This window comes from Quercus robur, chromosome 2 (assembly GCF_932294415.1).
Source record: "Quercus robur chromosome 2, dhQueRobu3.1, whole genome shotgun sequence".
NCBI lineage: Eukaryota > Viridiplantae > Streptophyta > Magnoliopsida > Fagales > Fagaceae > Quercus > Quercus robur.
In genome coordinates this window covers 47,545,848-47,569,362 of record NC_065535.1, presented here as the reverse complement: position 1 = coordinate 47,569,362, position 23,515 = coordinate 47,545,848, and the positions used below count along the sequence as shown (strand labels likewise).

The window sequence follows — 23,515 nt, the reverse complement described above, 5'->3', positions numbered from 1 at the left end:
AAGCAAATGAAATTCTGAGCATATTATATAAAAATAGCGATAGCACTTGCCTAGTTTGTAGCACTACCGCTTGTCGAAACCCCACGAGAACCGCTTGTCAAAGCCCCATGGGAATTAGGATATCTTCTGCGGTTATGCCCTTCTTCATGACACACTTCGCATCACTGCCTCGGTTGAATCTCCCTCAAGTCCGAATGTTGCCTTTGGCTTCCCCGTTCTCACCGTACCCCATCCATTTCATTCCTTATTATTGACTTCACAGGATGACCTTTGGCCTGCAACAGATTTGGGTCAAGCACCCATCGTGGTCTGCGAACATCCCTCCATAATGACTCTGACTTTAGCACCACAAATTGATGTGCATATGTATGAATGGCGTTGTCCAAACTGTAACATGGGTCAATATAGCTGGTTGCATCGAGGTACAAACTCTGAAGAACTTTAATTGCATGTGAACAAGGGATCTTAATGTTTTGCCACTTTCCACAACCACATGTTCTAGCAAATACATGCACTTCATGATTATGGTTTCCCCCTCCACCACTATGGTCGTTGTACGGGGTAAGCACTTGATATACACCATTTTCATGATTAAATGCCCTCATAGTGTGTCTTGAAGCTTTGTGCACATTTTTGGTATAGATCCCCATTGCATAATCACTCCACACCTTACCTCGAGAGAGATCAAAAGTAATTTCTTTATGTCGATCATGGAAATATGCAACAAGTTTACACCAAGTGAACTTAACCATTGCAACAATGGGCAAACCTCAGGCACCTTTAAGTACCCCATTAAAGCACTCAAAGATATTGGTTGTCATTGCCCCGTAATGTCTTCCACCATCATGTGACTGGGTCCATTTGTCCAGATCCTCACTCATTAGATATGTGTATGGCATATAGCGTTCAAGATGGTCATCATCAGGGTCTACCCTCCTCAGTGCATTAATCTCGACATCCATAATGGTTTGCATTATATACTCAAATTTAGTTTCATGAATCGCATATCCAACTTTCAAAGCCAATACCTTTAGAGTCGGGTCATTAAAGTGTGTGTTGAAGTTGCTAGCAACATATCGAAGGCAATATCGATGAAATACCCGTAAGCTTCCATTATCACCTCTAGACCACTCTGCAATGGCGCATTTGATACCTTTATGTCGGTCAGAAATAATGCAAATGCCCTCATCAGGTATCACATGCCCTATTGAAATCCTAAGACACTCTAAAAACCACCCCCAACTAGGCCCTAACTCCTTGTCCACAACAACAAAGGCGAGAGGCAAAACCTTTTGGTTAGCATCGGTTGCCATTGCACTCATCAACACCCCTCAATATTTACCATACAAATGAGTCTCATCAATATTGATCACTGGCCTGCAATATCTGAATGCAGCAATGCATGGAGCGAATGCCCAAAATACATAGCGCAGTAACATAGTACCAGCTATGTCCCTAAGTATGGTGTGATAGTTGTACTGGGAACCTAGATCCTAATCCAAGTATGCCAACAACAACTTTCCCAACCTTTGGTAAGATTGCTCACAATCCCCAAATATCTTAGCAATTGTCTTTTGTTTTGCGTCACATACCTTATAGTAAGAAAGCTCATGATTATACTTAGTACGTATGATGTCCCAGAGCTGATCAATACAAGCAGTGTGATCCTATCGCAATTTTCCCACAATTTCTGATGCAATAAAATTAGAATCCATCATTTTACTGTCTCTTCGCAGACCAAAGGGTATACAACTATGTAGACCCACATAAGACGTGATCATCCATAGACCAATAAGTTTAGCCTTCATGAATGCCCCAATGTACCACTTGCAATTGGTGTCAATGTATGCGGTGAACAATTTAGTTTTGGTCGACCTTCGAATTGTAAAATTTCTATTGTCCTTTGCTGCATATATTATTAATGCACGCTTCACAGCCTTTTAATTTGCAAAAGTCACCTCTTTACTAAAATGCATCCTATCTTCCCAAGTAGAAACAAATGGTATCTAAAGACGTGAACGATCAACCATATTTTTCCAAGTATTTGCATAGAATGACTTGGCAGGAGGTGTGTAGACAATGATCGTATTTATATCATGCTAGACACCAATATCATCGTCCACATCACCTTCATCATGATACTCCATATTTTCCTCTTCAAAATTGGGAACAAGTTCATGGTCATTCACATCCCTGTCAAAGTCGCCTCGCTCAATCCTCTCTTCGTACTCATCCATATCATCAAGATTTTCACCATTATTCGCAACATGATCTTCGTCTTTGTCTTCCTCCCCTAAATGTGTCTCTTAAGGTTGAAGTGTTTCACCAATATTGGCAATATGATCTTGAGATGGGAGTGTATAACCTCCCATTGTATAGTCTCCGATTGTAGTGCATTCATCATCTAGGGCTATAAATTGTAAAGATGTAGTTGTTTGTTGCACCTCCTCGGTATCAACTTCTGCAAGCGGCTCTGAACTTACGTACAACTCAGCAGCATTTACTTGGGGCATTTTATGGATCCTATTAAACATGATCTTTACATGTTTGTCTTCTTTGATCGCCATATACCCGTAATTTATCCGTTCATAAAGGACTTCTTGTGGGTAACAGTAAATAATCTTTACGTCATAACAAGCAGGGTTTAAATTCAATTCTTCCATTATTTTCATCTTCAAATCATTCAACATCTTCAACTTACGATGTATCATCATGTAGTAACATTCAATACCCAGCCCTCTAAATGGGAATCCGTCAATCTCTTTAGGATTGAGAAGGGGTCCACCGTAATATACATTTATATCAATATTCTTCAAAGATTGTAAACCTATTAGAGGTCAAGTGTAATATGTTAGTTACATATATTATCTCTTTCATTTAACATCAATTACAAAACCTTTTCTATCTACTCAAAGTTCAAAAATTACAACTTCTTACATCATATGCATATACAAAACACACCCCACATTTGCATATGCTCACCCCACATCACATACAAACACACTCAATCATTATTATTTCATACTCAAAAAAAAAAAATAATAATAATAATAATCTAAAGACAAAACTCACCCCCATTACAAAATTTCAAATCATTCTAACAAAAATATAAAGAAAAATATCAAACCAAACAACAACAAAAATAGTCATGATAAAAAGCCTAACAATACAAATATATCTACAATATTTTTTACTTTTTATAAAAGCATAGCAAATATATAAACTAACTTGTTACATCATATGCATATACAAACCCCACATTTGCATATACTCACCTTATCACATACAAATACACTCAATCATTATCATTTGTTTCTAAGAAAAAAAAATCATTAATCATACTCAAACAAAAAAAAAAAACTAAACACACAACTCACCCCATTACAAACCTTCAAACCATTCTATCAAAAATATAAAGAAAAATATCAAACCAAACAAAAAAAAATAGTCATGATACATATCCATAAAAAAAAACATAACAATACATATATGTAACTAACAATTAGAGAGAGAGAGTGCTATAAAAGCCTTACCTGACATGAGGATGTGTAAATGGAGGGTGAGTTTGATTTGAAGTTTTGTAATGGGGTGAGTTTTGTATGAGAGTGAGAGAGGAAGAGAGAGTTGCTGGGTTTTTTGGTGTGGGAAATGGAGAGACCCAGACTCACATTATAAGGACTAAGGACAAGCAACTACCCAACCACGTGGACGTTTGTGGGCCAAACCTTGCAAATTGAGTCTCTAAGACTTGATTACTTTGTTTAAAAACCGAGTCTCTAAGGCTCGATATCTAGCTGGAGTCCACTAGATGCAGGTGAGCACATAAATCAAGTATTTAAGCGTCGAGATATAAATCGAGTCTCTAAGAATCGATTTCCAGTGGACGCTATGTGGAAAAGCGCTAACTCAAACCTTATCAGAATATAAAAAACGAGCCCCAAAGACTTAATTTATAAGTTCTAAATTGAGTCTTTTAGACTTGAAATGCTAGTAATATATATTCTTTCAAAACAATGCCTACTAATTATATGATTTGACAAACAAGGTTAATTTCCAATTTTCGCACAAATTACTCCCTCTCTGTCTCTCTCTCTATAACCCATCAGGCGCCAGGCGCCACTTCTCTCTCTCTCTCTCTCTCTCTCTCTCTCTTCGTTCTCTCAGAAACCTCATTCACCTTAATTTGCCATTAAACCCACCAAGAAAACCCCGCCACTTCTATCTCTTCAAGAATCGAATCAAGTGAGTCGCTTTTTGTTATTATTATTTATGTTTCGTTGTTTTCTACTCTGCCAATTAACCATTTTTTTTTCTATGGTGTGTCTACGCAAAAGATGAATTTTGCGATGGAAGAGCATGAAAACAACAACAACAACGGTGGTGACATATCGCAGAAGGCAAAGAAGCACAAGGGAAAGCACGACAAGCCAAAGCCTTGGGATGATGACCCCAACATCGACCGCTGGACTATTGAAAAGTTTGACCCTTCTTGGAATGAATCCGGAATGCTTGAACTCAGCTCCTTCTCCACTCTCTTCCCTCAATACAGAGGTTTAATTATATTTAATCTTTCACTTTTGGGTGTTTGTTTTTGGGTTTTTAATTGCTTTCTTCTTCTTCTTCAGAAAAGTACTTGCAAGAGGTTTGGCCAACTGTGAAATCTGCTTTGAAAGAGTTTGGCGTTTCATGTGAACTTAACTTAGTAAGTGTGTGTCTGTAAGTTATCAGATTCATCTCATATTAATATTAGTAAATACTCCCTGAAGTGAAGTTTCTATTTTTCCATTGTTTTACATTTGAATATTCTGTGTGTGTTTCTCAGAAAGATATGTGTTTTTCTAATTCATTTTATGATTTATTACCGCTTAGGTCGAGGGGTCCATGACAGTGTCAACAACCAGAAAGACTAGGGACCCATATATTATCATCAAGGCTAGGGAACTTATTAGGCTTTTGTCAAGAAGTGTCCCTGTTCATCAGGTACAATTTTTTTACTCTTGTTTTTGTGTCCGTATTGTATGAGTTTTCTTTTCTTTAGTGTTACAAAGGTGTGAATTACTGCCCAAGTGTGCACAGAACAATAATATATAAACCAATAACTTTGCTTGACTTTTTCATTCAAAACTATTTCAATTGAACTCTATTGTGACAGCCTTTTCATTTTGGCTGGTTTTCATTTGTTTGTAATTTTAGTTCTTTTAACAACATTTTTGTGGTAGGCAATAAAAGTACTAGATGATGAAGTGCAATGTGACATCATCAAGATTGGTAACTTGGTCCGCAGTAAGGTATGTATTGCTTTACTTGCACCAAATGAATGCTGTTTGTTGACTCATATTTCTTAATAACTGAAGAGATATCTGTTGCAGAGTCATGTTTATGTCATTAAGCTCTAATATGTCTATAATATTGCCGTTTATATTGTGTGGGTTTAGCAATCATTCTTTGAAAGTGTTGTTCCCAGTTTTGTGTGCTCTCACAATGGATAGAAATGTATCAATTCATTCATTGTTGGCTAGTAAGATATATGGGGAGGCGCAGAGCTAGAATGTTGGATTTCATAGAGACTTTAATGATTGAGAATTGGAGTCGGTGAACTCATTCATAAATGTTCTTTACTCAAGTGAATATCCTTAGGAGAGAGCAAATGAGTGGGAAATTGAATGGGAGCGGTAGATTTGATGTTCGTTTGTGTTACTTTGTCTTACGAAATTTTTGCACTGATGCAGAAAGTTTGGTAACCTAATTGAAATCATTGCTCATTAGATCTTTGTTCGATTGATCTTGTGCATGGGGTTTTACTAATAGCAATACCATTGTCGATTTTAAAAAGTCACTATACTTTTGTGCATATTTCATTTTTTTGTAATCTTTAGGTTTCTTTGTGTTCATTATATTTGTACATGAAGTAGTCTCTTTTCTCAATAAAATACCATTACTTATTAACAAAAAACAAACTGCAAATTATGTTAATTTGGATTTTGGACATAACTCTAACAATTTCATTATAATCCAAACTTTAGGGGATCAAATGTAGCAATTGGAAGTTTGTGAACTAAATTGTGATAGAGCCAAACAACAAAGCGTAAATTGTAAATTGTGATAGAGCCAAACAACAAAGCGTAAATTGTAATTTCTCCCCATATATATATATATATATATACACTGATGTAAACAGTTGTGTAAGGGAAAATAATTAGTTGGATTTCAAGGTGATTAACCCCCAATAAAATGAGAAAGAAAACAGAATTTTGGAGTTTAAACTGCTTGCCTCTTATTCATTCATTACTCAATTTAAATACATCCTTAAGATAACATCTACAACCCATTCATAATAGCTGTAACAGATGGCGAAGTAAGATTCTTTGCAGGGTAAGATTGGCTAATTAGCCAAAACTTCAATAAAATCATAAAGTGTAGGTCTACTCAGATTTAAAGATGGCCAATGAAATAATGATCCTACAAATTGTGATTCAATCCCCAGAGTAGAAACTCCTTGGTCTTCAAAAGTCCTTTTCTTCTCCCGACAAATAAGCCATATTTCATACTCTAGTTTTGAAATATCTGGGTCGTTGCCACCAAACTCAACATGCCTTTCACTGTCTTAGGCATCACTCAATTTTCTCCAAAAAGCCAGAAATATGGAGTTCCATAATTCAATTGCCTCTGAACAATGAAGCAGCCAGTGATCAACAATTTCCTCACTATTCTGACACATAGTACCAATCTGCCAGCACCATACCCCTTTCCACTAAATTATCTTTAGTAAGGAATTCTCCCAAGTCACAAACCACAAAAAGAAAAAACCAACCTTAGTTGGGACTTTTACCTGCCAAATATCCTCCAAGGGAAATCTAAGCAGCTACCACCTCTCCAACCCTCATAAGAAGAATGGACACAAACACTTCTTACCCAAACTCCAAAACATCTTGTCCTCCACACCTGTTTGGACGGGGAATGAATAGAGAGTTTGGAAAAAATGAGCACACATATCAAGCTCCCAATCATAAGCAGCTCACATGACAGCTGTATGATTGTTTTCATAATTTGACAAATAATAATATAGAAAAAGGTCCAACATTTATTCAGTTTGAGGAGAAATCAATTTATTGATATTTTCCAAAACCAAAAGTTTATGGTAGGGGATAAACTGTGTCCCTGTTCTTTTATCCCTTCAATTTCTGTTATATGTTTATGACATTAAGATTTACCTGTTAATCTATGAGCTTTTCCAGATACAATATATTGCAAATAACCTCCCATAGTACATCCCCAGTGTACTTGATAGATGTATATATATATATTGCAAATAAACTGAAATGTTATAGGGTTGTAAAATTTAAATCAATTCTTGGGTCTTGGTCTAATTTTGAAGTCGTGTGCAGGAACGCTTTGTCAAACGAAGACAACATCTTGTGGGTCCTAATTCTTCCACTTTAAAGGTATGTACAGTGAGTACATTAGAGAAAACTGAAGGAAAAACTATAATGTTCAGCTAATTGGTTGGCATGGTCACTTTGACATGTTATATTGTTAAATGTTCTTTTAATTCATTTTCACTGGCTTAACCCTAATATTATTGAGGTGCAGGCACTGGAAATACTGACAGGCTGCTATATTCTCGTTCAGGTAATCATTAGTTTGTTACTTGGCTTTGTTGTTTTTGATGTGCCACTATTTTTTGGTTCCTTTGGTTCCCCTCAGTAAAATAATGAAATGAAGGCTTTCTCTTTTATATTTGAAACATATAGGGCAATACAGTTGCTGCTATGGGTTCATTTAAAGGTTTAAAGCAAGTTAGGCGGATTGTGGAAGACTGCATACTAAATAAAATGCATCCGGTATACCATATCAAGGTGAATAGCCTGGCCCTTTGTTTCTACTGTAATTGGTGTTTTCTTTTGAAGACCTATCAACTTAGCTATTGTCACCTGAAGATCTGCCAACATTCTTAATCTCTCTTTATCTCCTCCCCCCAAATATTCTCTTTCTTGTTTAGGTTCTTATGATGAAGAAAGAGCTTGAGAAGGATCCAGCACTTGCAAATGAAAACTGGGATAGGTTTCTTCCAAAATTCAAAAAGTATGACATCTACTACACTTTTTGTTGTATATGGATATAATCACTTTCTTTTTGTTTCTTCTGTCTAATTTATTTTCTATATTATAAATTGAGTAATGCTACAATCACAAACTCTTTACAACATTTTTACAAACTATTAGCATGACAAATTCTTACTGATTTTCATCTGGGCCTACCACTAATATCATTTTTTTACTTACCAATAACCACTCACCAAAAGAACAATTTGTAAAAAAGTTTGTAAAATAGTTTTTTCCTATAGCATTTTCCTTATAAATTACTCCAATAACTTATATTCAGGAAAAATGTTCAACAAAAGAAGCTCCAAACTAAAGAGAAGAGACCATATACACCTTTCCCTCCTCCACAACAACCTAGCAAGGTGAGAGGACTGCTTCTAGTCTCTACATATTTTAGATTCCTGCAAGAAATTGAATGCTTTAAAGTACTGTTATCATCACATCAGGTCCCAGTTCCCCTGGCCTCTTAAATGTCACAAGCACTCTCTTTGATTAAGTGTTGATAGAAATTAGGCTACTTGTCACTTTGCTTTTATTTAGGTACATATCTGGGTTTAAAACCCTCTAACAATATTATTGATGGCTGCTTATTGGCATTGATAAAGAGTCAAATTTTGGCAGTTCTTATTTTTTATTTTTGTTTTGATTGCTGCTTTATTGTCTTTGATTATATTGCTCACTCAGTTTGATTATTTATATTTTTAAATATGATTTCATGACTATTGGTTTTAATTCTGTATTTAATATGAATGGGGCAGATGCATTTCCATTGCTGAGGTATATTTATTAAGGAATTGAGGGCATGTTTGATATGCACATGAAAATACAGATGGGATGGGAATTACTATAGCAATCAGTATTCGTGGAAATAAATTTAATTTCTGTTCATTTGCTTGGATTGCAGCAATCCTTGGTATAATTTATCATATAGTAATCATCTATTGTTTGTTTCAGCCTTTTATAATTTGTCTGTTCCTACCCTTAGCAGAATTTATCTCATAGTATTCATATATTATTTTATATAAGATTTATAGTTATATATGATTTAATGTAATTTCTTGCTATTTATTTAATTTAACCTTTATTTTATAATTATATATAGCAATAATGAATGTCAATTTATATCATAAAAAGCTATTAAATAATATAAATGGTAGTAGTTTATCTAATAATTTGTATTATTTTGTATTTGTATATGGAAGTGTGTTTATCTATTAGACTTTGTATATGATAATAAATATACAAAATGGTTATAATATATATGTCAATTATATATTAAGTTATGGTTTTTATGTTTATATTTTATTTCTATACTATATATTTAATTTATGCTAATAATAAACATATATATATATATATATAAACTATTCCTATTTCCTAGATATCTAGAATATCTATTCCCAACTCTCAAGCAAGAAATACCTATTTAGTACTTTAGTAGGAATTTCTCTATTTTTTATTTATTTATTTTGGTATTCTTCTTATCTATCCATGTTATTACTGTTAGTGTTATGTAATGATACTTGTCATACGTGGGTTCCCACTTCCCTGATTCCCATGGTAAATATTTTGAATGATCAATCATGTTTCAACGTCAAATTCCATTACCCTGCTATGCTTTGTTTGGACTGCTTTCTAAAGGGAGATACTAATGCTCTTGCTAATTTTAGTTGGAGATGATAAGGAATTTGCTACTTTACTTTCAGTGGGATTTTTTTGTTTATCTGGTTCCTTGCATAATAGGATTTCTTCCTCATCTTTTGTTTCTTTAATTTGCGAAGAGAAAACTACTAATATATATTGGAATGCAATGTTCTATGTTATTTTCAGATTGATGAACAATTGGAAAGTGGAGAATTCTTCATGTCCCAGAAAAAGAAATCAGCAAAGACATGGCAAGAGAAGCAGGAGAAGCAGGCACAGAAAACTGCAGAAAACAAAAGAAAAAGAGAAGCTGCATATATTCCCCCAGAGGTTGTATCCTTAGGCTCTTTAACTCAGTCACCTCCATCTTTTTCACATTTCAGACGTGCTCTTACTTAATCTCACTTTTATCCCAATGACTTTTTATCAATTTTGGTTTGTCAAATATCAGGAGCCAAGAAAGCAGGATACAAAATCTGAGGATGGTGATAAAGATGTGGCAGCCATGGCTATGTCTCTAAAGGTATATAAAGTATAAACATCATGATTTTTGGGTTTTCTTACTTTCTAGGACTTGTCCATTTTAATATAAATGCTTAAATTGTTGGTTCTACAGAAAAAGGCGAAGGAGTTTGGGAAGCAAAAATTGGGTGAGAATGTCAATGCTGAAGTTTATATTGCCGCAGTTGGGGAACCTTCCAAAAAGAAATCCAAGCGCAGAGAAACTTAAAATATAAAGCTGAAGCTTTTTATTTCTGTCAGACTAAGTAAAATGTGTTCACTGTTTGGTTTTAAGTCGGCTGTCTATGATTGGCCAAGCTTGCATGCCATGATTCTTAGATGTTAGAAAAATTGAATTAGAGTTCTAATTTTTGCCCTGCATGAGAAGAATGTAATTTACCGATAAAGCATTGACTTCAACATCTACAATTAAGAAATTTTCTTTTAGTTCATCTTGGTTTGTTTTAGACAAAATCACTATTTTGATCCGTACATTTTGGAGTTACCGTTAATTTAGTCTCTACATTTTGATAGCAATCAATTTGATCCCTGTTATTTTCAGCTTGTAGTTTATTTGATCCCTTCCGTTAACTCATTAACGGAAAATGTCTACGTGGCTAACAGTGTGCATGTTTGGCACACTTGAAACTTAGGTGGCTTAAGAAATAATTTAAAAAAAAAATTAATTAACATAAAAAATGCCATCTCATCATTTAATAAATAGAAAAAACCATATCATCAAAAAAAAAAAAAAAAAAATGAACGGATGATTTTTAAGCCAAAAAGAAATGAATTTAGATAAAATAAAACCTCAAAAATCAAAAGTCTCTGTTATTTTCTTTCAATTCAAACCCACGATTAATAGAACTCAAATACAAGACACACTGACACAATGAAACAAAGCATAAATCAGATCCAAAGCAAAATAAAAATAAGACACCCATATCTAAACAAAATTGACCCTGGATCCACAATCACAATGACAATTAAAAAGAAAATACTTGTTTTTTCTTTTTCTTTTTTTTTTTTTTTTTTTGTCTTGCTCTTGGTGATGGAAATTAGCAGAGAACCATTGGCCTACATTTGGTAAAGCCTCTTAACTCCAGTGGTTGTCTCTTCCGACCAATCTCCACTTCATCTTATGGTACTTCTTGGGATCTATCTTCATACCACTCTTTTTTTTGATTTCCTCAACCTTAACATTCTCATGGATGAGGAAATCAGCTTCCCCACCATCATCAACAACGAGATCGTGACCCTAGTCGAGAGCATGCTTGGTACACCACCAGTACTCCTAGAAGGTCTCGCCATTTCAGGCGAAGACCATGACCAAATTACAAGCGAAACCTACGGCGGTGGCTTGGTCATGTTTTGAGAAAATATTATATGAATGCCAACGGACTTGGGCACCAAGGGTTGTCATGGTCTCATTAAGGACAGATAGTGTGTTGTATTTGAGTTCCATTGATTGTGGGTTTGGTTCATTTTCCAGCAAATTTTTCTTTGTTTGGTTGTGTTTGGATCGAAAGAAAAGGAAAGAAAATAACAAAGACTTTTGAGGTTTTATTTTTATTTTTTTAAATTCATTTATTTTTGGCTTAAAAATCATTGGGTTTTTTTTTTTTTTTTTTATTAAATGTTGAGGTGGCATTTTTTTATGTTAATTAAATTTTTATAATATTATTTCCTAAGCCACCTAAGCTTCAAGTGTGCCAACTGTGCACACTGTTAGCCACATAGATATTTTCCGTTAGTAAGTTAACAGTAGAGACCAAATTGACTGTAATATAAAAATAACAGGGACCAAATTGGCTGCAACCAAAATGTAATGACCAAATTGACTGTGAGACCAAAATGTATGGACTAAAATAGTGTTTTCACCTTTGTTTTATTTGGACACTTTCCGCAAACAAATTTAATTACATGCTATCAAGAATAGAAGAAATAATTATATGCTTGAATTAGTGGAATAAGGAATTGGTTTATATTCTTGATTATTCTCTTGTTCTAATAACATGTAATATAATTGAACTTGATTCCACAAGTATTGATGATAAAGAAAGAGCTTTGTCTATAGTTGAACTGCTTTGTTTCTCTTTTTTTCAACGAGTTTCTATCCTTTTGTTTGAAATTTCTTTGTTCTTACCGAACCTCAAAACAATTGGGATTGGTTTTTTAGAGATTGAATATAGTTACTAATTATCTGGCATGTACAAAATGGTTATTCACATGTTATGTTATGAATGTACAATGCTAATCTGTTATGTATGGATGATGAGATTTCATTGATATAGAGCCAATTGAATATACATATTCGCTAATTTTGAGTTGGATGCTTTAAGCCTTTAACCACTGAGCTAGAGATGCTTAGTGAGGATTCTCGTAAATGGTAAATAACCAACCAAATTCCAATAGTAATAAATAATAGTATCCTGAATGGGACTTAATATAATTTCTTACAAATTTTTTTAAAATGCATTGGCATTGCATTGGACAATGGCTGTTATACTTTTTATTATTGACACTTTTTAATGTTGATGCATATTGTAGGGACAATGGGTCCAAAAATATATGTTGGGCCTTGGTCTTGTCCAAAGAGACTCAGTGGTTCGAGGAGATAAAAATATTAGAGAAGACGTAAGACTTTAAACTTCTCGAGCCACTATGACTGTAAAAGTAGGTCGAGGAGGAGTATCACCTCAGCTAAACGAAGAAGGGGACAGAAAGTGAGTTCTATTATTCAGAATGACGTTTCAGGAAGTTCTATTGATAACGATATGCACCGTGAATGTACAGGACAAAATGGGAGCTGAGAAATATCTAAGGGAAAGCTGCTACTACCTATTAAATACTCTGCAGCTAACTTTTTGGCTGCATTAATGTGGAGAAAATCCTTGAATAGTGTTGTCTTGGCTGTCCCAACTCATAGAGGGCCTGAGAGGGTGTCTGATGGGACAAGCACTCAAGTAGTGGCTTGGATGATCAACAAGTGGAGGGCCAAAATCGTCTAAAGAGAGCTATATAATGTAAGACCCTCCATGGAGAAAGGATCGAGAAATAGAAAGAGAAACACTGTAGCAATCAAGAACTGAACTTGTAATCCAATTTGAGAATCAATATATAAGAATTGATCTTCTCGGACTGTGCTGAGGACAGTTTTCTTTAGATTAAACTAGTCAATCTCCATTTTCTTGTCATCTGAATCCACTTTACCTGTTGTCTGATTCACTAAAACCCAGTTTTCCAACACACTCTCTACAAATTCATTGTATTGGGCTTTTTAAGCCTAAATTCATATATCATTTGGGCTAAAGACTCATATAGGGTCCTTACACATATGATTTTGAAAAGCCATATTTGTTCACATCATTGTTTTAATTTAATATGATTTTTTTTCAATTGAGTTTAAATTCTATATATATGTTTTATTTTTTAATTATAAAAACTCTTATATTTACATTCTATTAGAATCTTGTCATATATATAATGGACTGTTGGGCTTAGCATAAGGTGCTGATAATTTTTGTAGAGATTGGGACTTCTTTGTCATTGGAACTGAGTACTTCGGATATTGGCCTGTACGATAAGATGTCTATAGAGGTGCATTGGTAGCCATTGGTTTTCTTTGGGCTGGTGTTGAGTTTCAAACTTGATTGATTCTCAAAAACAAACTCATGTCTAGTAAAACTAACCCTTCAATGGCTAGAACTTAATCGTTCCTGAGTTTTGCTGCCATTCATGGCTTTGTAATGAAAAGTAAGGTCTAATGAGGAACTTTTAGAATCCAAACGGTAATTATGACTACGTTTAATTTGATAAGATTCTATGTTTGGTTTTTTCGTAAAATCATCTTTGAATTATTTATTTGTCTCAAAATGTCATTGTATAAAGTAAACTTAAAATGTCTCATATTTTAAGTCTACTTTGAACCATCAATTATGTAAATTAAACCATCAATAATAATACATAATAATGATTTGTTAAAAGTTAAATAAAATTGGATTGAAAAAACCCATGGTTTCATATAAACTCAAAAAACAAAAAATAAAAAAGGAGAGAACCAATACATAGCACAAACATATCGCATTATTCATATATACATTATGATGACAATACCATAAACCAAATATTTATATGCACATACTCCCCAACCATCTGTTGCCTATATATAGGGAAAAAATTGGCCTTTGCCCTTTTTAAAAAAACAATCCCGCATTTTACCTCATTTCCCAAACTAATTAGGGAAATACCCCTCTTTTGAAACTCGATTTTCTCAAAATCAAGTTAAGCCCTATAGTGGCATTTTTAAGGAGCCTATAGTGACGTTTTAAGGATCTATAGTAGCGTTTTATAACTCGAGCTCATTGAACTCGAGTTATAAGTAAAAAAAAGAAAAAACAAATTGCATATAACTCGACTTCATGGAGCTCGAGTTACAAAACGCCACTATAGGTCCTTAAAACGTCACTATATGTCCATGCTAAAGGCGTGATTGCCTTGGGAAGGAAGTAAAATTTACACCTGACATAGTACTCAAGCACTCACAAAAAGGGAGATAGTGACTTTCTAAAATCAGAAACTATGAGTACACCCTTTATTGGTTTAATGCATGTGGGCCACATCAAAGACACGTGTATCAATTATAGTACTCTTGATGTCCCTCTCAATGTCCAAGACTTGTTTCCCAAGCAATGACAAGGTCACCTACCCGTGGGTCCCAGTGCCACGTTGGGCAATTCCTATCCTCTAGTCAGCAAATAACATCATAGTTGTGAAAATGTCCAAAATAGAGAAATGATGACTTGACACCTGTCTTTGCACTCAACCATATTCGTCAGATTATAAGAGGAACATGTAGTTGTATTCTGAGGCAAGAACCCAAATAGATATTTGGAGAAGATAGTAGGAAGTTGAGAATTATTGTACGAAATTGACCTCTTTTCACACATAATACAGTCTGAGCAGAGGAAGAACATTCCATTCTTGCTCACATCGTGGTTTTTCATCCCTCTATAGGGTTTTCCACGTACATTCCATGTCTTTCTGTTTTCTTATTATCACTTTCTTTCTCTCTTTCAAGTGTCATGTCAAAGCTAGCATCTTGTCAAGCTATCTCATGTAAATATACTATTAAATAACTTATTTTAATTCCCTATATAAGCTCAAATCTAACCTGCACGTACATTTTTGGCAACTCCACTAGGGATCTCTGGTTATTTCCTTTTTAAGTGTGTTTTCAATTTTGTTTTGGTTGGGTTATATACCTCCGTTTGCTATGACTTTCTCCATGCCTCCAAGGAAGTAAACTACAGGGATACTGACTGGTGTGGGTGAAAATCATTGGTTAAAAACAAGTGAAGATCACATATCTATGCATTTTGAAGGCAGAAAATCCTCTGGTGAGGCTGGTCACCTCGAGAATAGAAATATGTGGCTGCTATTTAAGACCTTCAGCATTCTCTAGCTGCTATGTGGGCAGAATTCCAGTCCCTACATCAGTAGACAACCATACCTTAAGCCCCTCAAGGTGGTCAAGGTCTTCAGGGATTTCCTTACCTGACCAAGGAATACATATCTGCTATTTTGTTTGAAGCTAAGAAGTTGGAGAGTGTTGTTTATATTGATACTAGACCTCCTTATCCTGAAGAGATAGCTAGAAGACCTTATCCTGCTAACTACACTCCTCCTATCTTTCCCAAGTATGATGTCATGACATGGAATGCTAGTGAACACATCAGGCGGTATGTGGATGTGCCTTTACTTGGTACACTAGTCTTGCACCAAGATCGGTTCTGAGTTGGAATGACTTTGCTATGTAGTTTATGAAAAAGTTCTTTGCTTTAGACGAAAAGCTCACATTGTCAAATTTGCAACATGAAAAGCAAAGGGTGTCTGAAGGGTTGCTGGAGTATATTCGTAGATTCAGAGACCTTTCTTTGCTATGTTATGACCCTGTAGAGCAAGAAAGGCTGGTAGATGTTTTTATCATGGGTATGCTGTGTATGAATACCGACCTTATCTTGAAAACTTGCAAAAAGGTTAGACTTCACAGGCTGTGAGTACACCTAGACAGACCTAGAGGAGAGAAAACAAAAAGGTAGAAGTTGTTGTGGCAAAGGAACCTAAGAAAGTAGTCAAAGGGAAGAAAAGGGCGAAAGGTAGTATTCCCCTCCTTTCACCATATCCACTGAAGAGTTGTATAGCATCCTAGAAGCTTGGTTGAAAGTTATTGCTTGAATGTAAACATGGACCTACAAAAGAGGAAAAGCGAAGCCCACTTTACTGTAGGTATCACAGGAGATGTGATCACCATGCCATGGATTGCTATGCTTTGAGAAATATCTTCCATGATAAGGTAGCCAAGGGAGATTTGGTTGTCAAAGTTGGGAAAAGGGCTGACCCAAGGATGCGTAGACTAGAGGTGGCAATGAATTTCTTCATAGGTTGTGAGGATCCTATGGAAGAGAAAGTAGAGAACATGGCTAGCAGTATCTCAGCACCTCCATCTTTGGTAGATGAAGAAATGGTAACAAGAATTCAGTAGGAAGATAAGATACACTCCTTTCTTGAAAGAATAGGTCTTAGGCCAATGGCTAGAAGAGAGGTAGCCCAAGCTTTAATTAGGGTGATGGAAAGGAATCATGAGGTGGCAGCTGTTGAAGGAAGTTTGATGCAAGTGGCATATCAGGAAGCAAATGATTCAGTCACCTTTTCTAATAAAGATCTAGTCAACCGAGTGGTTGATGGCAACAGGCCTTTATATGTCACTGCCCTTTGGGGGCATCTTAAATCAAAAGGGCATTGATAGACACTGGGGCATCCACCAATATTCTGCCTCTTCTAATATTTGATGCCTTGGGTATTCCAAGAGAAAGAATTATTCTAGAACCACTGCAAGTAGCAGGAATAGGAGCCTTACAGCAGAGTACCCTTGGGCATGTGTCTGTGGATCTTAAGGTTGGGCTAATTCGGGCACCCACTCTCATGCATGTAATGGAAGGGAGTACATCCTACCACATCATCTTAGGCCGTCCATGGATGAAGGCATATAAAGTTGTGGCTTCCACATATCATCAATGTATGAAGGTTGTTTGGAGGAATAAGCAAATAGTTATTGAGGCCACCAAGATGCCTTTTGATAGATCAAAGCTTCATTTTGCTAAGGTAACTTTATATCAAGAGTATGAGCCAGAGAGTGAGAATAGGACTCTTCCTTTTAATCCTATTGCTTTGCAAGTAGAGGAGAAAGGTGATGGCGAGGTCGTAGAGCTAGAAAGGCCTTCCAAGATAAGAAGAGTCACCGAGCCTGATGGCCGGGTGATATATGAGTTCTGACGGTTAAAGGAAGGGAATGAGGAGGATGGAAAGCCTAATTCCCTTAATCTGACATGACAACCAGAGGAAGTTCATGTAGCTGAGGAGCTGGTGAAAGAAGCCCCTGAATGCATGAATGACGTTGTTAAGAACGTACAAGAAAAACTTGTTGAGGCCGATCTGAATGTTGGAGAAGAAGGTGAAAGATTGGTAAAAATCAGTAAGAGTTTGTTTGAAGAAGAAAGAAGAAAGTTGGTAGCCTTGTTGAGGGAATACGAGGATGTTTTTGCTTGGAGATACCAAGAAATGCCAGGTTTGAGCCCGAGACTTGTAACGCACAAGTTAAAGGTGGATCCTAATGCTAAACCTATGAAGGAGCCACCAAGGAAATATTTTTTGGATGTGGAGGAAAAGATAAAGCTTGAAGTGCAAAAGCTTTTAAAGGCAGGATTCATTGTAGAGATTGAATGCCTAAGTTGGTTAGCCAACATAGTTCCCGTGAAGAAGAAAGGTAGCCAGATAAGAATCTGTGTGGATTTTCAGGATCTCAATAAAGCTTGTCCAAAGGATGAATTCCCACTTCCTAATGTTGATATTTTAGTAGATGCAGCAACTAATCATGAACGTTTCTCCTTTACGAATGGTTATAGTGCGTACAATCAGATCTTTATGGACCCAGCAGACGCCCCGAAAACTACCTTCAGGACACCTTTCGGAAACTATTTTCTATAAGGTGATGCATTTTGGATTGAAGAATAAAAATGCTACCTACCAAAGAACTATGACTTTGATCTTTGGTGATATGCTTAATAAACATGTGGAAGATTATGTTGATGATCTTGTGGTGAAGGCAAAGAATCCTTTTGAGCATTTGTTGCATTTAAGGCAAGTGTGCCTTTGGGTATCTTTAGAGAAGTTCTTGGGATTTCTTGTTCACCACAGAGGGATTGATTTGGACCCTACAAAGGCCGAAGCAATAACTGCCCCTAGTCCCCCTACAACTCTGAAGGAGTTGAGAAGCTTTGTGGGAAAAGTTTCTTACTTAAGAAGATTCATTCTAGGTATAGCTGAGATCTTGAAGCCTCTTATGGAGTAAACAAAGAAGGCAGTAACTTTTATATGGTGTGATCAATGTCAAAAAGCATTCAAGAAAACCCAAATGATATTGGCGAATCCTCACACAATGGTGGCCCCTATACTTGAAAAACCTTTGCTATTGTACATAGCCAACAAATAGCAATCCTTGGGAGCATTATTAGCTCAGGATCAGGAAAGGGTAGAGAAGCCAGTATACTATATTAGTAGGCTTATAAAGGGACCAGAGTTAAGATACTCAACTGCTGAGAAAGTATGTTTGTCTTTAGCCTTTACTATGTCAAAGTTCAATCATTACTTTTTAGGGCATTGTGTGCAGTTGGTGACTAAGAACAATCCCATGAAGTATCTCTTCACAAGCCCTCAATTGTCAGGTAGAATGACATAGTGGGCCATCTGTGAGAGATCTCGACGAAAAAAAAAAAAGATTTGGGTACCTTTTAAGGCACCTCTCTTTTTGGGTAAGTGGTATGAAGTCGCAACTTATTTTTTTTATACAAAAAATAAGAAAAAATAAATACATAACTGAATTGTTCTCTTCATTGATTGAATAAAAAAAAATTACATATCATGAAAAACTTTAAAATTACATAGCTTTGGGTCCTAATTACAATCTACCAAAAATACATGGTGTGTTGTCCTAGTTACATTCTACCCAAAATAAACAAAGACAAGGCTAGATATACTTAACCAAAAACCTAAATCCGAAGGCTAGGTTACAGAATGGAAAGGTGTTAGGCACTCATTCCGCCTAGACAGAGTCTGGTCTTCTAGACTCTTATGACCAAGGTACTTTTTTATGCATGTCATGAATGATATGTTGAACATGTGGAATAAAAATTAAATCACACAAATTTATTTATGAATGAAGTCTCTTCTTTTGTTTTTTTAAAAATTCAGATCTGTTTTTATTGTAAAAAAAAAATGATTTTGATTGGTCAAAATACCAAATCTGTTTTGTGGTATGTAGAAAAAATGGTTTTTGGAGATAAAAATTCAGATTTGTGTTTATTTCATAAAATAAAATCTTTTGAATTGAAAAATATCAGATCTGTTTTTAAGAACAAAGAAAAAATGTTTTTTGATTTATAAAAGATTAGATCTATTTTGTATGTTTTAAAAAAGAACGAAAAATATTTTTTAAGAAGAGAGTTTCACTCATAATCTAAATTTATGCAACATGAATTAAAGAAAACAAACACAAATACAATCATGTTTAATCTTTTTCTTTATTTCAAAAATTTGCATGTATTAAAGAAAAATCAGATCTGTATCTAAGAAGTAGATCTATTTTTGTATTGAGGAAAAATCATATCTACATCTAATAAAGATGTAGATCTATTTTATTTTAAGAAAAAGAATTGCCCACACGCAAATTATTGACATTCAAGAAGGAGATTATAACAATCACATAAATAAATAAAAACAATCATGCTTTAAACAAAATAACAATTAACAATTCATGCTATGGATAAAACATTCATCAACTTACAAAGATAGCATAAAAAAAGAGAGGGCGATTGAAAGCAACCTCTTGCATGAGCACTCCTTGTTCTTGAGAGAATGTTTTAGGGTTCAAAGAAAATTATTCAGTTATCTTTGAAACATAAAAACCCTAATTTAAGCAACAAATCTTAGAGAGGATCAGCAAATATCAACAATTTGAGAGCCTCAAAACATGTGCCTCTTAGAGCGTAAAAAAAAAGGTGGTGAAATATGAGGTCCAGTCTCTATTTATAGAGGCCAGAAGACTCTAAAAAATAGGTACAGACAATTAGGGTTTGAATTCGAACGCATCCTTTTGCGAAAATGTCGAAAAAGGTGTGCCTTATCATCACCAGAAGGCCGTTGGGCCAAAGCCCATCACATGAAAATTTGGCCCTTTTAGAGTGTCGTTTGGCACTCCAAAAGTGCCAAATTGGCCCAGTGGCTCCGAACACTCTTTCATGTTCAGGTGCTATTTGGACACCTCTTCTAGGGTTTTTTGGCCGATCCTTGTACCTAGACGCATTTTCATCCTCCATCTATGATTTTTTTATCTCTTTTCTACATAATTCAGGCTATTTAAAAACAATTATCTTGATGATAAATACCCTAAAATAAATCTAGAGAAAGTTTAGATTATCCACAATTTTATTGTTATCCAATCATCCCTCTTATTCCCATGCATGCATCCCTATTTTAAACACTAATTATCAACCAATCTCAAAATTATTTAATCAATTCTAATTGTTTAACTAATCAAAATTAATTTAAACTAATCATGTGTGGTCGACTCTAGGTAGACACAATGCATGTTGACCATGCAAACTTGATCATGCGATATCTTTTGATCCGATGGTCCGATTTGAAAATCGAAAACACTGTTGTGACCGTTAGAATCTCAAGATCATTTTTATGATATGCAATGAATGAATTGATGCATATAATGCAAAGACAAACTAATGCATGTAATGCAAGAACAAATTGATACATGTAATGCAATTATGATTTTTGGGATACATGAATTAGTCATTCACGTCATTCTCCTTGATTAAATCATGGGTGCAAAATTGAGTGTCTACACCATCCTGACGTTGTGCCTTGATGTTGAATGCATAAGACCAACTCCCATCAAAGGCCAGGTAGTAGCTAATCTGCTGGCTAACTTCCCTAGGACAAGTGATTTTTTCCAACAAGAAATTCTGGTGACAATGGAGCAGGAGTGGTTAATTTATTTTGATAGGTCATATACATTTCAAGGGGGAGGAATAAGAGTAGTTTTAAGGTCACCAGTGGAGGAACATAGGTTTACCTATAAGTTATGCTTTCCTTGCTCTAATAATGAAGTAGAGTATGAGGCCTTGTTAGTGGGACTGAAGGCCCCCAAAAGGTTAGGCATAAAAAGGTTGAAGATATTTGGTGATTCTGAGTTGGTAATAAGGCGGGTTGAAGGAATATATGGAGTTAAGAACCCTAGTTTGGCTGCTTACAGAGCTATAGTGCAGGAGATTATGGAACACTTTACTTCCATAGAATACAAGGTGGTTAATAGGAATGAGAACAAGCTCATTGACTCGCTAGCTACCCTAGCCACTAAGTCTGTGCTGAAGAAAGAGAAAATGACACTTTGAGTGGAGAAACAACCTAGGTTGGCCCAAGATGAGCTGTGTCTCCCTTAAGATTGGTGAGAACCCTTGTTGAAAGCAATGACTTAAGGGAAGTACGTTGGACCAAAGTTACTAGCAAATATAAAAGACTTCCTCAAGATCAATGGGGATTTGTTTTTCAGGGGAGTAAAAGGTTTGCTGATGAAGTGTGTCTTAAGGCAGGAGGGACTGACATTGTTGCACAGGTTGCACTATGATATTTGTGGTGTAAATCTTAATGTCAGCCTGTATAGAAGACTACAAAGGCTGGGGATCTTTTGGCCAGAAATGGCCAATGATGCTAAGGAAGAGCAAAGGAGTTGTAAAACTTGTTTTATTATTCCCCTAGATCAAGCAGATGTGCTTAATGGTGTACTGCTGGAAGAAGATTGGTAAGATCCATACTTGAGATACCTTTTACAAGGTGTATTACCTGCTAATTGGGTACAAAGAGAAAAGTTGAAAAAAATATGTGACAAGGTTTAAAGTGGTAGATGGGAAGTTATTCAAGAGAAGCTTTCAAGGAAGGTGAATGGTATGTGTTCCCACTAAAGAAGTCAATGGTGTTCTGTCAAACTTGCATGAGGGAAAGCTAGCAGGACACCCGGGTGGGAGAAAACTATGGCAAATGACCTTACACTAGGGATATTACTAGCCCACAATGCAAAGGGATGCCTAGAACTTTGCCAAAAAATGTCAAGAATGCCAAAAGTGAGGGGATGAAATACACACTAGTCATCAAAGTCTTCATCCAACTGTGGCTCTATATCCATTCTACAGTTGAGAGCTGGATTTTACAGGACCTATAAACCCCCCTCTCAAGGATGTACATAGATATTGATAGCCACTGAGCTATTTACCAAGTGGGTAGAGGCTATGGTTATGAAGATGGCAACATGTAGCTCAGTGGCTAATTTCTTGAGGGAGAATATAATATGTCGTTTTGGGGTGCCCAACAAAATTATTTCTGACAATGGCACACCATTCCTGAACAAGGATGTGCGCCTTTTAACAGAATGGTACTCCATTTCTCACACAAAATCAACACCTTATTATCCCAAAGGAAATGGTCAAGCTAAGGCCTCTAACAAAAGGCTACTAAAAATATTGGGAAAAATGACTAAGGAGAATGGAAAGGGATGGAAGGAAGAACTTCCTACAGCTTTATGGGCTCATAGAATAGCTAAGTCACAAGCTACAGGAGCTTCACCCTTTTCTCTAGTCTATGGCACAGAGGCTGTTATCCTAACAGATTTAGTAAGGCCAGCAATGAAACTGGAAGAGATTGCAGGGATGCCCAGAGAAGACATTTTGGAAGTTGTGGAACAAATGCGTGATAATGCTGCCTCTCACAACCGCCTGTACCAGGCTAATATGAAGACTAGGCATGAAGGCCAAGTTAGAGAAAGAAAGTTTCAAGTGGGAGAACTTGTTTGGAAAACTGCCCTGCATGTACGAGGAGTAGCTGGAGCTATTAAACACAAGTTTTCTCCAAAATGGGAAGGACCATACGTGGTAGAAAAAGAACATCCAACAAGACATTATTGGCTAAAGGATCAAGCAGGTATAAAGGCGTATAGCCCCATCAGTGGAGCTCACCTTAAGAAGTATCATGCTTAAGCTTGTAAAAATATCTTTTTGTGGCCATCATGTCAAACCGATATTGTGTTTTACAAAACTCATACTATTATAAACAAAGACTTATATTCAACTATTCCATATGCAATTGTT

At 35.7% G+C, this 23,515-nt stretch overlaps 2 protein-coding genes across 3 annotated transcripts; one reads left to right on the top strand and one right to left on the bottom strand.

Annotated features, from left to right (window-relative positions):
• Positions 1 to 218: 218 nt before the first annotated feature.
• LOC126699578 (uncharacterized) lies at positions 219 to 752 on the bottom strand. Its single transcript, XM_050397481.1, has one exon. The coding sequence runs from the start codon at positions 750 to 752 to the stop codon at positions 219 to 221; it is 534 nt and encodes a 177-aa protein (XP_050253438.1).
• A 3,318-nt stretch (positions 753 to 4,070) lies between these two features.
• On the top strand, positions 4,071 to 10,699 carry LOC126713804 (KRR1 small subunit processome component homolog). 2 transcript variants are annotated; one of them, XM_050413675.1, is made up of 13 exons: positions 4,071 to 4,242; positions 4,335 to 4,551; positions 4,626 to 4,702; positions 4,870 to 4,980; positions 5,220 to 5,288; positions 7,386 to 7,442; positions 7,591 to 7,629; positions 7,752 to 7,856; positions 8,000 to 8,082; positions 8,383 to 8,464; positions 9,933 to 10,076; positions 10,198 to 10,269; positions 10,363 to 10,699. In XM_050413675.1, the coding sequence occupies exons 2-13, from the start codon at positions 4,335 to 4,337 to the stop codon at positions 10,474 to 10,476; spliced, it is 1,170 nt and encodes a 389-aa protein (XP_050269632.1). In that variant the 5' UTR covers positions 4,071 to 4,242; the 3' UTR covers positions 10,477 to 10,699. The 2 variants fall into 2 exon arrangements, with proteins under 2 accessions (XP_050269632.1, XP_050269633.1); XM_050413676.1 differs by lacking the exons at positions 5,220 to 5,288; positions 7,386 to 7,442; positions 7,591 to 7,629 and having other exon boundaries at positions 4,072 to 4,242.
• Positions 10,700 to 23,515: the final 12,816 nt, after the last annotated feature.